The sequence below is a fragment of the Rhododendron vialii genome, chromosome 10a (genome assembly GCF_030253575.1).
Source record: "Rhododendron vialii isolate Sample 1 chromosome 10a, ASM3025357v1".
Taxonomy (NCBI): Eukaryota; Viridiplantae; Streptophyta; class Magnoliopsida; order Ericales; family Ericaceae; genus Rhododendron; species Rhododendron vialii.
Window position 1 is genome coordinate 15,580,061 of NC_080566.1, and position 15,401 is coordinate 15,595,461.

At 38.2% G+C, this 15,401-nt stretch overlaps 1 protein-coding gene across 1 annotated transcript; it reads left to right on the forward strand.

Moving 5' to 3' along the window:
• Positions 1 to 8,080: 8,080 nt before the first annotated feature.
• Positions 8,081 to 10,954, forward strand: LOC131304019 (putative oxidoreductase C1F5.03c). Its single transcript, XM_058331112.1, has 2 exons — positions 8,081 to 8,980; positions 10,325 to 10,954. The coding sequence occupies exons 1-2, from the start codon at positions 8,116 to 8,118 to the stop codon at positions 10,696 to 10,698; spliced, it is 1,239 nt and encodes a 412-aa protein (XP_058187095.1). The 5' UTR covers positions 8,081 to 8,115; the 3' UTR covers positions 10,699 to 10,954.
• Positions 10,955 to 15,401: the final 4,447 nt, after the last annotated feature.

Genomic DNA, 15,401 nt, shown 5'->3' on the forward strand with positions numbered 1-15,401 from the left:
ACAAGTCCGTGTTTATTAGTTTTGAAAATTATAATGGAGGTATAGTGACTTTTGGTGATGGAAACACTTTGAAAGTTGTAGGTAAAGGAACCATACAAGCTCCTGGAATAACTCGCCTTGAGAATGTTCTATATGTGGACGGATTAAAAGCTAATTTACTTAGTATAAGCCAAATGTGTGATTCTCATCATGAAGTTCGATTTTCTAAAAATGACTGTTATATTTTGGATAATGAAGGAAATAGTGTCATGCATGGTACTCGTACTAATGATAATTGTTATGGCATACTCCCTTCTAGTGAGATAACATGTCACTCTACTACATTAAGCAACACTGAACTTTGGCACCAACCTCTTGGTCACATTAATTATAAGGATTTATCTATGTTGACTAAACGTGAATTGATTAGAGGTGTGCCGAAACTCAGCAAACCAAAAAATCATGTCTGTGGTCCTTGCCAACTCGGTAAACAGACCAGGGCAGCTCACAAAAAGACCACTGGGATAGCTACTAAGAGGCCCCTTGAACTTCTTCACATGGACTTGATGGGTCCTTCCAGAGTTGAAAGCATTGCAGGTAAAAGGTATATTTTTGTTGTCGTAGATGATTTTTCTCGCTTTACTTGGGTGACGTTTCTACGTGAAAAATCCGAGACAATATCTATGTTTAAAGTTCTTGTTAAACATATTCAGAATGAGAAAGGAATGAAAATTGGTTGTATTTCTCCTATTCGTTCAGATCATGGAAAAGAGTTTGAAAATTCAAAATATGCTAACTTTTGTGATGAACTCGGTATTCTTCATGAGTTTTCTGCTCCTAAAACTCCACAACAAAATGGTGTGGTTAACAGGAAAAGCCGTGTGATACAGGAAATGGCACGAGTTATGCTACATGCTAGGAAAATTGCTCGTAGGTTTTGGGCTGAAGCAGTTCATACTGCTTGCTATGTGATCAATCGTGTTTATCTTAGACCAGGTACTATGAACACACCTTATGAGCTATGGAAAGGTAGAAAACCAAATGTTTAAGTACTTTAAAACTTTTGGTAGCAAGTGTTTTATCATGAGAGGCAGGGAGCACTTAGGTAAGTTCGATTCTAAAAGTGATGAAGGAATTTTCCTAGGCTATTGCACAGATAGCAGACCATTTAGAGTTTATAATAACCGTACTCGTAGTGTTATGGAGTCCATTAACATAGTTGTTGATGAGAGTCCATCAAATGAAGCAGATTTTATCTCTAATGATGTATATGAGACTTTAAGTGATCAGGACACAGGTGATGTGGTAAAGGAAAATTCAAGTGATGAAGATACAGATATTTCAAAAGAAGAAAAGTGCAAAGATGATAAGCAAGATTGTGAAAGTCATGACGAGCCATTGAACCCAACAGCTCGAGTAAAGCTCAATCATCCCACAAGTCAGGTAATTGGAAATGTTGCAGACCCGATGAAAACTCGCAAACAGCTCAGGGATGAGGTATCGTATGTTTGTTATGTTTCATTAGTTGAGCCAAAAAAATATTAAAGAAGCCTTAATTGATGAGTGTTGGGTTGATGCTATGCATGAAAAGTTAAATCAATTTGAGCGTAATAATGTTTGGGAGTTAGTTCCAAGACCCTGCACACTAATATTATTGGTACAAAATGGATTTTTAAAAACAAATCTAACAAACAAGGTATTGTTGTTAGAAATAAAGCTCGTCTCGTAGCTCAGGGATACACACAGGTTGAGGGAATTGATTTTGATGAAACATTCGCTCCCATAGCTAGGCTAGAGTCTATCCATATTATGCTAGTTGTCGCATGTGTTTTGGGCTTTAAATTATTTCAAATGGATGTTAAGAGTGCTTTTCTCAATGGTGTCATAAAAGAAGAAGTTTATGTTTCCCAACCTAAGGGGTTTAAAGACCCACACAAAACTGATCATGTGTATAACAAAGCTCTCTATGGGTTAAAACAAGCTCCCCGCGCTTGGTATGAGAAGTTGACAACTTTTCTGTTAAGTAAAGACTTTGTTAGAGGAAGTGTCGATAAAATGCTTTTTGTCCAGCATAAGGGAAAGCATTTACTTGTAGTTCAAATTTACGTGGATGATTTTATTTTTGGGTCTACATCTCCTGCTCTTGTAAATGAATTTTTTGATTTTATGCAAAGCGAGTTCGAGATGAGCATGATGGGCGAGCTTACATTTTTTCTTGGGTTACAGGTACGTCAATTTGAACATGGGATTTTTGATATCACAAACTAAGTATGCCTCAAACTTAGTTAAGAAATTTGGTCTTGACTCTGCTAAACACTCTCGTACACCGATGAGCACTACTACAAAATTGTCAAAAGACTTAGATGGCGTCTCTATAGATCAGACACTTTATCATAGCATGATTGGTAGTCTCCTCTATTTGACTGCTAGTGGGCCTAATATTGCCTTTAGTGTTGGAGTCTGTGCCCGTTACCAAGCCAATCCTAAAGAGTCTCATCTTACAGCTGTTAAGCGTGTTATAAAATACATTAACGAAACCATGGGTTATGGTATTTGGTTGTCTAAAGACACTAATTCAAATTTACTGGTTTTTTTTATGCTGACTGGGCTAGGTGTGTTGATGACCGTAAAAGTACCTCCGGGGGGTGTTTTTACATTGGAAATAATCTTGTAGCGTGGCTCAGTAAGAAACAAAATTCTATTTCCTTATCTACCGCCGAAACGGAGTACATCGCAGCAGGTAGTGCGTGTACACAGCTTCTCTGGATGAAACAAATGCTGGACGACTACGGGTTACCTCAAGAATGCATTACTCTTTACTGTGACAACACTAGTGCTATTAACATCTCGAAAAATCTTGTGCAACACTCTCGCACAAAGCACATTGATATTCGTCACCATTTCATCCGAGATCTCGTAGAAGATGGTACAGTCACACTTGAATACCTTGACACTACTCATCAAAAAGCTGATCTTTTCACCAAACCCCTTGACTTCCATCGCTTTGATTATCTCCGCAAGTCGGTTGGGGTATGTCTCCTTGGTTGAGTTGGTTCTTCTGTCCCTATTATTACTATTTGATTTTCTTTCAGTCAAGTATTTTTTTTTCTTTTGATCCTCGTTTATTTGATTTAACATTTTTTTTCTTAAAAAAAAAAAGGAAGCTAAAATTCTTTGTTGGACGCATGCTGCTTCATTTGTGATTAATCATCAATGGGTTTCACATAAATGCACAATTTTTTTTTCAAATGCATGCGTACTTGTTGATCTCCACTCATGCACTATATTCGGACATTAGTTGCATCATGCCTTATGACTCTATGATCGCCACATTTACACGTTATGATTAAAGAGATTATTCATATTGGATCGTTGGTTCTTATGTCCATAGGAATGTCTCATTTTGTTCCTCGGCGATTGACCTGTTGGCATCTTGGTTGGATACGGTGTTCTCTTGGTTTCGTTAAAAAAAATAAAACAAAAAAAACAAAAAGAAAAAAGGATAAAAACATATATATAAGAAAGACAAAAGTCTATTTGTGAGTTCTTAATGCTTATCCGGGCGTTCATCGAGTACCGGACAATTGGGGTGAGGTACTCTCCCTCTGAGCATTCGTGTCACAAAATGGATAGACTTTGTGAAGGCATCCGTGTTGGACCACTCGCTTAGTAACCGGAGATTGGGTATGAGGTACTTTTATTTCCAATATTCGTGTCAAAAGGCAGTGGGGTAAAAATATAAAAACACGTGTATTTGTTTGGAAGATTCAATAAAAATTGATACGACAAAAATACTCATTGGTTGAGGGGGAGTATTTAGTCGTTGAGGGGAAGTTATTTCTAAGCCTTGAGATGTCATTTGTGTCATCATGCCTGGTTTGACTTCGTGGGAGGAAAGGTGTTGCCATTCTCATTGAACACGAGATATCTTGTATCGAAAGATGGTGGTCTTAATATTTCTGACGTGTCACACACTCACTATTGTCATGGTCTCGTATTGCATGTTGTACTTAATTCCAAATTTTTTCATGCTTGGGATACATACAAGTTCTCTCATGCATTTCAAAAACTTGTCGTGACATTTATTGATTCTCATGGTTGAGTATTCATCTCTGGATCCATGTGTTTGTCTTCCCGGGATTTTTTAGAAAACAAACAGAGCGATTTTAGTCATATAAAATAAAAATCTTCTGTTTTGTTTTGGGCTCTAAGGTAGTGGGCCATCTTTCTTCTGAATTCTACATGGTTCAAAGTGTTTCTAAATGGGCCACAATTTTTTTTTACATCTCTCGTGTGCGTGTATGTCTATATATCGTTATTTATGTCAATTTTTTTTTTCATATCACGTGCATATCTTCTCTTGTTTGGGGATTTGGGAAAATCGTCTCTCTCTTACCTTTCCTTTTACCGAATTCTTCCTCTCTCTCTTCTATGGCAACCCACATCTTTCTTGATCAATCCTTTGCAATGTTTCCAAATTAAAACCCGCGCTCTCTCTTTAAAAATCCCTCACTCCGTTCCGTTTTCCCCCACTCCAGTCCCATCTATCTTTCATCATGCTACATTCATTTCGCGAACAATAAGTATGCTTGTCCTTGGTTTCGTCAAGAAGGGTTTCTATTTTAATTTCTTCGGATTTTCTTTCATGTTTTATTGCTGTCATTTATGCCTGGGTTAATTTCTTGTAGCGCTTCAATGGCAACTCGTGCCTTTCGTCGTAACCCCATCCGTAGGTTTCCCTCCTCCGAGCTTGAAGAGAAGTTTGAGTTATTTTGTGAACGACCTTTTGCCCTCGAGTGTCAGTTAGATGTCGTCTCCTTAGGTAATCACGAAGTTGTTGGTTAGCTTAAAAAACAGGAGTGGGAAAACTTAGCTATGATAGAGGCCACTGTTAATTTAACCATGGTCCGGGAATTTTTCTGTAATATCACCTCTGTTGATTATAGCAGTGAAACGATCACATCTTTTGTGCGTGGCGAGGCGATTACCCTTACCTCGTCAGCACTTGGTAAATTTGTCAATTTGACTCCCCTTTCTGAGTATTTCTACCCTCGTGACTCGCACACTGTGTCTCCAGCGATTCGGGACTCTATTGCTTATACTTTGACTGGGACATCTCGTAATTGGGAGAAGAATGCTATTTTGCACGGTGTTCTCTATAGTTCTTATCGTCTCCTCAATCTGTTTTTTTGTGCAACTGTAGAGCCCTGTAGTCACACATCCTCCATCCATGCTTATAGGGGTCTTGCTTTTCAGCTTATTGGGTTGGGTTGTAAAGTTGATTGGTGCCGTATTGCCTTTTCTGAGATTGCCAAGTTTGGCTTTCCTCGTAATCCTCCAACAGGAAAGCTCTTGTATGGGTTGTCTTGTCTATCTTTCTTACCAAAATTTGTCACCGTCCGGGTATAACTGGAGATCAATATAAGTTATCTACTGAAAAACGTAAGCCTTTTAATGTTCACTCTATCTCTATTAGTGCTGCACATGCTTCAGAACTTAGTGAAGATGACACTAGTGTCCATGTGAATGATACGGCTGAAGGGGAAAACTCTTCCACCATAGATATGCTAGTTGATCTGCAAATTGACAATTGGCATTTATGAGAGGAGTTGGCTGAACAAGGGAAATTGCTTGCGGTGATGCGTAGAGAACAAATGCGCCAAGGTGTTCATCTTTTCGAGCTTCAAGAGGCCCAAACCAAACACGCATCTCAGTTTGCCACACTCATGGCCGAGACGAGGAGTCTTCTCACTTCCACCCATTCTCCTTAGTAGTTCCCTATTTCCAGCTCAGATAACTTATGTTATAATAATTGCCCGATGTGGCCTTCTGCGAATGTTCTCTAGACTTATATTTTTATGGTGTTGCTTTCTCGACTTCTTTAGTCTGACTTACATGGTTTCACCTTTTCAATGGCTATTATTATCTATCACTTCCGTGTTTTAATTAAGTGTTTATTTCTATGTGCTCTACCTTTGTCATTCCGTGACAAAAAAGGGGAGTAATTTATTGATTAACCAATTATCTTTTCCAGATTTGTGTCTGCAGCTTTTCACAATTGTGCTCCATCTATTAAAGGGATAGGTTAATCATGCTATGCTTGTTTGTTTGTCATGGAAGTGCCAAAGGGGGAGATTGTAAGGTCCATATTTTGGCAAATCCCATGACAAAAATCCCGTTTGAATTGTATCCCATTAATTAAGTTGTATCTTCTTTTCTAGAGCATCTGTTTTTATGGAAATGATATCAATTGTATTATGTAATTGATAGGGAGAGTGTGTTAAGGGAATTAGTTTGGAAGGAAATCATTTTGCATAGAGGATTTCGTGCATATGATATATTAGAAAAGGAAGTACAGAAATCGTGGGTGGCAATATGGAAGTGATTGTCTGGCAGTATGGAAATGCAGCAACGTTCCAAAGGTTTTCTTCAACATTCTATTTATATGCGGTTTTGCTGGCTTTTCAAGACCACCGAAGATATCAGAACTGTTTACTTTTGTCTCCAATACTGAGTAATTTCTAATGGTGACTGGTTCTTACCTCTTGGAGTTGCACATGATTCGGTGATCATGAACCTTTCTACATAAACTCCAAGTGTTCTTTCAACCATTGTTCAAACTACTTGAAACATTCTTCTGGTGGATTCTGGAAGTATATCGGAGGACTTGTGGATTCAAGGCATGTGGCAATCAACCACTTGGTGCAGTGTACGTGGATTCGACAAATCGATCTTTGGTCAGTTGGTGAGGATTCACGATTGTTTAATTAAGATCATTTGTGACTGCACAATGATTACTTTTAGTGGTTCGATTTCCTCCCGTTGTTTTTACCCCTTTTAAGGAGTTTTTCACGTATATTCTTGTGTTCACCTGTTATTGCTTATCGTTCCTTTATTACATTGCTTTTGAGTATTTGATAGCCAAAAAGGAATTTCATGTTCGATTACCTCAATTAAGAGGATTTTTCTAAAGGGATCTCGATTAAACTGAGTCAACGTGATTCAAATAGGGAAATCAGAAAAGATAACTGAATATAAATAGGCTTGAATTTAATCAAAAGTGAACTTATACACGATTACTTTCAAGATTTCGACAAGAACAAGACATAAATATAAACACACTTGAATCTAATCGAAAGCAGGCTTATATGCGATTATTCTTTTAGCAAGAATAAGACAGAATTGTAAGATGACTTGAATTTAATCAAATGGTAAGCTTACATTCAAATAAATCTTCAAACATGCAAAATATTAAACTACAATTATATTAATTCCTAAGTCCTAAACTACTGAAGATCTCTGAACAACCTTTTTTTGTACGGGATGCTAGGTGACGATTTTTGTTGGGGGCTCTTCTTCATTTCCTTCTTTTATTTATAGACAAAGGGTCTGTCCAAGGTTCTTGCTCCCCATGTTCTCCTTGAATGTCTGAGTCTTCATTTGAATTTGATTTGAAATGCCATAATTCTCTCCAAGAATGGTTGTAACTGTCTTTGAACTGCTGTTGACTTGGTCTTTCTAGAAAACTTTTCTTCTTCTCACGTTTGATGTTGTAGATCGTGGCCAAACACATGGATAGTGGCTTCCTACTTTTGAGCAGCAATCATGAGTTAGTGCTTTGAAATAGGTTTCTCAGATGATTTATTAGTTAAACACAATTGATTCCCCTTATAAAATGAGTCTCTAATGACACTGTTCAATGGTTTAAAGAGTTAATCAACGGTTATACTTAATTATCATCTTAATCTCTATCACTTTGTGACCAAATGTGGTCATTTCCAATTTAAACGATACCGTATAGTACTAAAATAACATTGTAATTAAACCCTTTGATTTTCTATATCTCGGGCATAACTACAATGTGTTTTGATTGGTCCACACACTGTTTGGTGCCACGTATAATTTTCTCATTGGGTTGTATATTTTTGGATGTAAACAAGATAGTGGTGTGTCGGAAAATATTTCTCGGTAGAGCATACCATATTTGCCCTTCTATTTTGTCCACCAAAACTTTTTTTAAAAAAAGTTCAACAAAATTAAAACGGGCTTTCTGGCCCATATAGTCGGACTCTGGGGGGTTTTTACTGGATGGATAGGCCCGTCATCCCACATTAGAAGAATCCGTGACGTAAAGAGATGTTGGTGACGTCACTACTCGTCTTTCCCAACCCACCACCAGTTCAAATTCGACGCTCCAAAATCTCCACCGCCACCGTAATTCGATCTTCGCAACCATCGATGGCGGAGGAGCAGCAGCGGAGACGAGTTGTGGTCTGCGGTGGCGGAGTCATCGGCGTCTGCACCGCGTACTTCCTCGCCGAGAAGGGCGCCGCCGTCACCCTCATCGAGCAATCCTCCATCGCGTGCGCCGCCTCCGGAAAATCCGGCGGCTTCCTCGCCCTCGACTGGTGCGACGGGGGTCCCCTCTCCTCCCTCGCCCGCGCCAGCTTCAACCTCCACCGCTCCCTCGCTCAGCAACTCGACGGGCCCCAATCCTACGGCTACCGTCCCCTCACCGCCCTCAGCCTCTCCCTCACCGAACCCTTTAGCCAGACCATCAACCCAACCCACCCCTTACCTTCTTGGGTCGATGGTCGGGCTAAAAATCCTAGGGTTATAGGGACCACTGAGACAATTGCGCAAGTGCAGCCTGAGTTGTTTACTAAGACGGTGTTGGCGAGGGCGGTGGGGGATTACGGGGTGGAGGTGGTGAAGGGGAAGGTGGAGAGGGTGGAGGTGCAGGGAGGGAGGGTTAAGGGTGTGGTTGTGGAGGAGGGAGGGAGGAGAGTCGGTGGGGACGCGGTAATTTTGGCCATGGGGCCGTGGTCTGGAAAGTTTGAGCTGTTGTCGTCAATTTTTCGAGTGTATGGGCTGAAGGCACATAGTGTGGTGTTGGAGCCAAGGGATCCCAGTGCGATTTCGGGTCATGCATTGTTTCTGAGTTATTATCCTGGTGGGGGAGGGAAGGCTTTGGATCCTGAGGTTTACCCTCGTCCTACAGGTACATTTTGGTACATGCCATTCTCCTTTTGGAATACATATACTTGTACTAAGCGTTTATGGCACGTGCAATGTGTAGTATGAGTTTTATAGTTGCAGAGGATTTTTGAAGAATCAATTAGTGCTTTAGGTAAATTAGGTTGATACATGTAGTTATGCATATGATAGGTGTTCCCTAGAGGAAGCAAAATGCATCTCTTTAGACAAATTTGGAAACAAAAAAAAGAAAAGTAGCTGCAAAATAAGGAAAAGTACTTTGTACCTTCCACCAAGTGGCGGAAGCAGGTGTTAGGGTGGGTGGGGATGCCACAGCACAGCACCCCTGTTTTGCCATAATCACCTGTATGTGTAGATTGGGGATAGAAATGAAGGAATATGTGGGTGGTACCCGTTACAGTTATTGGAGTGGTAGGGTTTGAGTTGGTTTTTGGGTGGGTCACTATCTTGTGTTTACCCAATATAGTTATTGGAAGTAGAAGCCATGGAAACTGTAAACACCATTTTTTGTCAGGTAATTTTTGAAATCAAAACAATCATTGTTTGGTTCATGCTGAATGGGGTGTTCCCTTACAATAATAGTAGGTAGGTATGTATTTCTGCGAACCTTTTGGTTGCCAAGATAATGAGGTGAAAATGGGGAAAACTCAATTAATTTAGACCTAGAAAGGGGGGAAAGCTTCAATGTAGCACATTACTATTGTCGGTATCCACTACTGCACCTCATGCTAGAAATATTATTTTCCTTTTATCTTTTCTAAACCAAAGTAAAGGGAAAAAGTACCATTTAGTTAGTTAGAAATATTTTTGCTCCCCAATATTTATGTGCTTATACAGTTATCTGTCTTGCTACATACATAGTATAGGGTTGAGATCTGTTGAAGTGTTAGATTTGTTGAAGTGTTGGGCTTATGAAGCTTGGTTTGGTTTGGCTGAATATTATGTGGTCTTGACTGGGGTAATGCCAAAATTGCTGTTGTCAATCTTAAGCAATAAATTCATTCTGTACGCATCTAATGTAACTTGTACGCTATTGTTCATTCGCTGCATACTGGAAACTGGTGGGAGCTATGGATATACTCAGTTACACAACGTAAATATCTCTGTCTTTGTTCTTCACGCGTTGTGTGTGTCGTGCTTTGGCCAATTTCTCAATACAAGGTACGCCCCCCTTCTGAAAAAGAATACCATGTTCTCTGAACTTTGTAGGGCAATTTCGCTGGGGTTGTAGAGCTTTTCTTTCATGTAGACGTATTTGGTACATTTTATTAGACATTAAATAGGTTGTGATAATTGAAATATTGAATTCAAAGCTGTGATTTTGAGATTAAGTGGCTTGAATTGATAGGGGAGGTTTATGTTTGTGGAATGTCGGCTGAAGTTGAGATGCCGGATGATCCAGAACAGGTGGTGGGAAACCCCGATTCAATTGCAATGCTTAAAAGGGTCGCAAAGACTGTTTCAAGCCATTTAGCTGAAGAAGCGACGGTGAAAGTAGAGCAAGCTTGCTTCTTGCCATGTACGGATGACAGTCTGCCAATAATTGGGGAGGTTCCAGGCGAGAAGGGATGTTATGTTGCGACAGGGCACAGTTGTTGGGGCATTCTAAATGGACCGGCAACTGGGGCTGCTGTTGCTGAACTTGTGGTGGATGGTGAAGCTAGCATTGTTGATCTGAGCCCATTTAGTCCGGCCAGGTTCATTGGTGGAAGGAAACGATAGATGTAACTTTCCCAAAAATGGAAGGGCAGGACAAAAACGACAGAAAAAATATAGCATAGTGTTGTTGTGTAATACTCAATCTCAAAACGGCTGTTCCAATTGTTCAGGTACTCTTTCTTTTCTGATGGATGTAAATTTTGTACCAATTGTTCAGGTACTCTTTCTTTTCTGATGGATGTAAATTTTGTACAAATTAAGTTATGAGAAGATGTAGAACTGGACTCTAAATAAATGGTTCATTTTTTTGTTGTACAAACTACAAAGTGTTCATCTACATAAAGGCTTCGAATACGTCTTTACCTATATCTGCTGGATTGGTACCCGTTCCGGTTAAAGTTTCTACTGCAAAAGTTAGCTCTTGGTTTTGCGTTTTGTTAGCAAAATGATTGATTTTGATGATATCATACTTGAGCACTGATTCAGAGTGAAACACAAATGAGCCTGCTTCTTTTGGCGAAAGCAAAAAATGAAGGCTTAATAACTCAACGGTGGTCGCCGGCACTTCCCTGGCTGCTTCCGTAGTCGCTGCGAATGTTGTGTTGGATTTGAGGTATTTGAGACTCCAAGTGTCGAAGCATTATGTTGGTGTAGGTAGGCATAAGTGATCATGAGGTATTATTACGTCGGTTGTAAATTTTATCTTACTTGAGAGAGCATAGCAGATTGATATTTAATAGGTTGTGGAAAACGTAATTTTCCTATCATCTCTCTCTCTCCCTCCTTACATATATAAGTGTACACACACCTGTGACATGTATATGTAGTTGACACTGTGTACAAAACATACACGCACAAATATACATGTACTTTGTTGGGAATGTTTTGAAAGCCAAGCAGTGATGACAGTTTCGAGTTTTGAAGGAGAAACATATCCAATCATGCTATATTTGAATTCAAGAAAAGATATAGGCACTAATGCTTGCACTACCAATTGTACAAACCCTCTCACATGTGGTATGTGGTAAATCCATATATGGATGGTGGGACTTTGTACAATTGTTGGTATATGTGTTTGTGGTGGTAGCAAACCTGTTTGAGTTCAGCAAGCTCAATTTTCTTAACAAATTTTATTTTCATGTGGTTTTTGCTGCCATCCCAATTGCATATGTTCTTGGTTTTGCAGTCAGTATTTGGTTTTGGATCCGGTTATGTTATGCTTCCCTCGAAATTCCAGATTGTACTTCTCCATGTCCCTTGTGCTCATGCTTGTAACTGTGCATGCGAGTGCAAAAGCATCTGTAGCTTCCATAGGATGAAACTGAGTCATTTCCAGGCTCGTGATCTTACTACTTTCTCATTGCTTTTTTTTTTTTTGCAGTGATGCTCAGGTGGGTGGATGTTGTGAGCAACATGGCCACTTAACTGAATGAAGGTGCAAGAGCGGCTTTGCTATCTCGATTAGCAGTAGAGTGTTGAACACATCTCTAGATTAGCAGCAGCCAATTTTTCCCTCTGGTTTTCATGGACGTTTGCTGGTGAGGTGTTATAGAAACTTAAAAGAGTTTCAAATGCGTCCAAGCTGATAACTAGCTGAGCTTCGGTTTTTCAATACAGCATGGGCATATCAGACTCACTTTGCAAAATTAAAGACCTAGGAAATGCGTTTAAACCTGGCTGGTTCACGTAAACGAACTGATCTCCAACGAGTTTTTTAACAAGTTGAACTCATCATTTGTTCTCCTGTATTCTTGCTCCTGTTATTAGCTTTTGCCCCTTGGTTTTGGTTTGGCCCATGGAAGAGGAGTTGGGGTGGGAGAATCAGTTCCCAATTTTATTTCTTTTTCATAGGGGCTGTTCATTGAATTGTTGCATATTCAGCTTGATGGCTCGTGGAAGGTAAAAATTGATCCTTAGTTGTTCTTTATTGGAGTCCATCGTCGTCAAATTTCATTTCATGTTCGTATGGAGCTATTTGTTGAATTGTCACATATTCGGCTTGATTTAGTTGTTTCGTAGATTGTACCCGCATAACTTGATAGAGTGTTCCTCTATTGTACCACTTGGAATATTATTCTCTTACCGTTTTATACATAAATAAAAACAATCATCTCACCGTGGGCTAGGATCTAAATTCCAGTTTTCGTTGGCCTTGTTTTTGCAACTCCTGTTTGGATTGACGTTTTTACTTGCATTTAAAAAAAATCTGATTTAGAACAAAATAAAGTCGACCCAATTGGTGCAAGTCATTTAATGTGATTCTGCAAAACCATGTTTGGTGATTATGACCTAAGTCACATAAAGCACACGAGCGTGCATGAGAGAGAATGTGAGCGTGAAAGCGTCTTTCAAAAATATCGTAAACTACTAAAATTTGCGGAAAACTAGGATGAAGAGGGGGAACGGTTGGTTGATTCTACTGAAGGATTATAGAAGTAAAAATGTGACTTATAAATGTCACGTGGGGAAGCCTCTTTAAAAATGTGACCCAAGGATCCTATGGCCCAATATGGAGTCAACAATCATGTCACGTGGAGAAGTCTCTTTAAAAAAGATAAATCCCACAACTAGAAAAGAACAGAAAAAAGTGAATCCCGCAACTAAAAGAGACAATAAAAAGTGGAAGACCTTTATTGATAAAGAAAGAGATAGTTCCGTTCCGCATTCTTAAATAAGTACTTAAAAAATAAGGATTATTTTCAAGTTTAAAAATAATGAATTTTTTTTTTATCGGCAAATTTTGTTTTTATTAATCAAAGAACCAAAGTTACAACGATTAAACGGAAACGGGAAAAACGGCATCTTAACCCCCAACCAACATCCCAACTATATTGGCACCTAGGCCGAAGACAATCATGTCACCTGCTATCAAAAGGAAAAAGGAAGTTGGCAAGAAACCAACCAAAATAACAAATTAACATTTCGGAACATAATCCACAAAAATAATAGTCTTACAAAATAAATTTTTAATTTTTTTTGCAGGATTTGATAGATCTCATCGAAATCTGTCAAATAAGATCCATACTGCATATTTTCCGATTTCAGTAAGCCTACTATTTTTAAGCATGAAAATTGCAAATAAATATTTATTTTTGAAGGACCAAAAGTGAAATGGGGCCTAGTCTATCAAAAAAAATTTAAAAAAAAATAGTGCACTTAGAGTAAGAATCCACTGCGTAATCCAACGGTAAATAATCACTATCAATATTCCTAAATAAGAGATTTCTGGAAACTCTTATCTACAACGCCTTAATTGGTTTAATACCTTAAGATTCTTAGTAATTTTTTTGTTTTTATATCCACTCTTTTTTCTTTTTCTTTTTTGTCTTTTAGCAAAACAAATACATACACTTTTAACACTAAAAAACAAGAAAAAGGAGTGTAGATAACAAAAAAAGGGAGTGTAAAAATTAATTTCCAATACAATTTTGTGAATTCATGTTCATTTCAAAATACGAAATATAGAACAAAATGTCAGATATAGATGCATACAATCTTAAGAGTCTGGTTATTAAATTTTTCAAAAAATTTCTTGCATGGGCATGTGTTAAAGATTCTTTGAGTGAACGAACTTCATTATATGCTTTCGAAGTTTAAGAAAACAAAAGTTATAATTAATTCTAATAAAATTTTAAAATATCGGGTGGACTACTTGACCCCACTCTTTCAAATGGTGTATTTTTGTAGGTTTCAAACCTAATTTATAAATTTGACCCCACTAAATTGTAATATTGACCTTTTTACATGAGATATAAAACTATCTCAAACTTTTCATCCTGATCCAGATAAAAAGAAAAGCACTTGGACTTGGTAAATTTTGAAGAATCCATCTTGCAACTAAATGAGCTAGGATCAATGAATAGTCGATAAATTGCTTAGTTACACAATGGAAAAGAGATCTCTGACAGCATATTTTACCATAAAATTGATTCTATTGTGCATGAGTTTTGATATTTGGTTAGTTGTTTGGGTTAATTTCTTGCAAACTAAATTCATCTCCTATATACTAGAGTTTTAGTAACGGGCTACTAGCCTACTACACACGTTTGGTTATGTTCGTTGGTTTTATATCTATATTTTTTTTTTGGGGTTACATATTAATTAGAATTAGTTGGAAATGTTGGCATATTTTAATAATTACATAGTTGAAAAGTTTGGGTATGTGAGGGAAGGAAAATATTGCAGACATAAGAAGTCAATGAGTTTTCCTGACTTCTTCAAATAAAAGATTTGAAGTTTTGTGTTCTATTTAATTACACATAGATCGTACACGTGGTATTGCCTGACTTCTTCAAAGCCATTCATATACTTTCTCTAGTCCGTTGGCATCTGTCACGCCCTCGATTTTTCAATATAATTAATAATCATGTACAATAAATAAAATGATAACTAAAGTATCTATAAAAAATGACATATCTTTCCCCGTTCTCAAAGTTAAATTCAAAAGTTACAATCCTGACTCGAGACCCCAAGTTATCAAAATACCAAGATAGAATTACAGTTTACAATAATCATTCTTTCAAAGATATCTTTCAAGTCAAATGCAGAATGTCGCCGCTTTTATACCTTCGAATAACATGCTTGACAAGCATGATATGCGCGCCACGTCAACTTCCTTGCTTTTTACCTGAAAATGATAGGTTGAACTATACTAACCTAGTAGAGAAATCTATACTCAAGTTATATGAAAATGCGATGAGGCATGCAATAAGAAAGAATGAGTTTCAATAAATAGACAAGTGACACAGAGGGGCACCACATTGAAT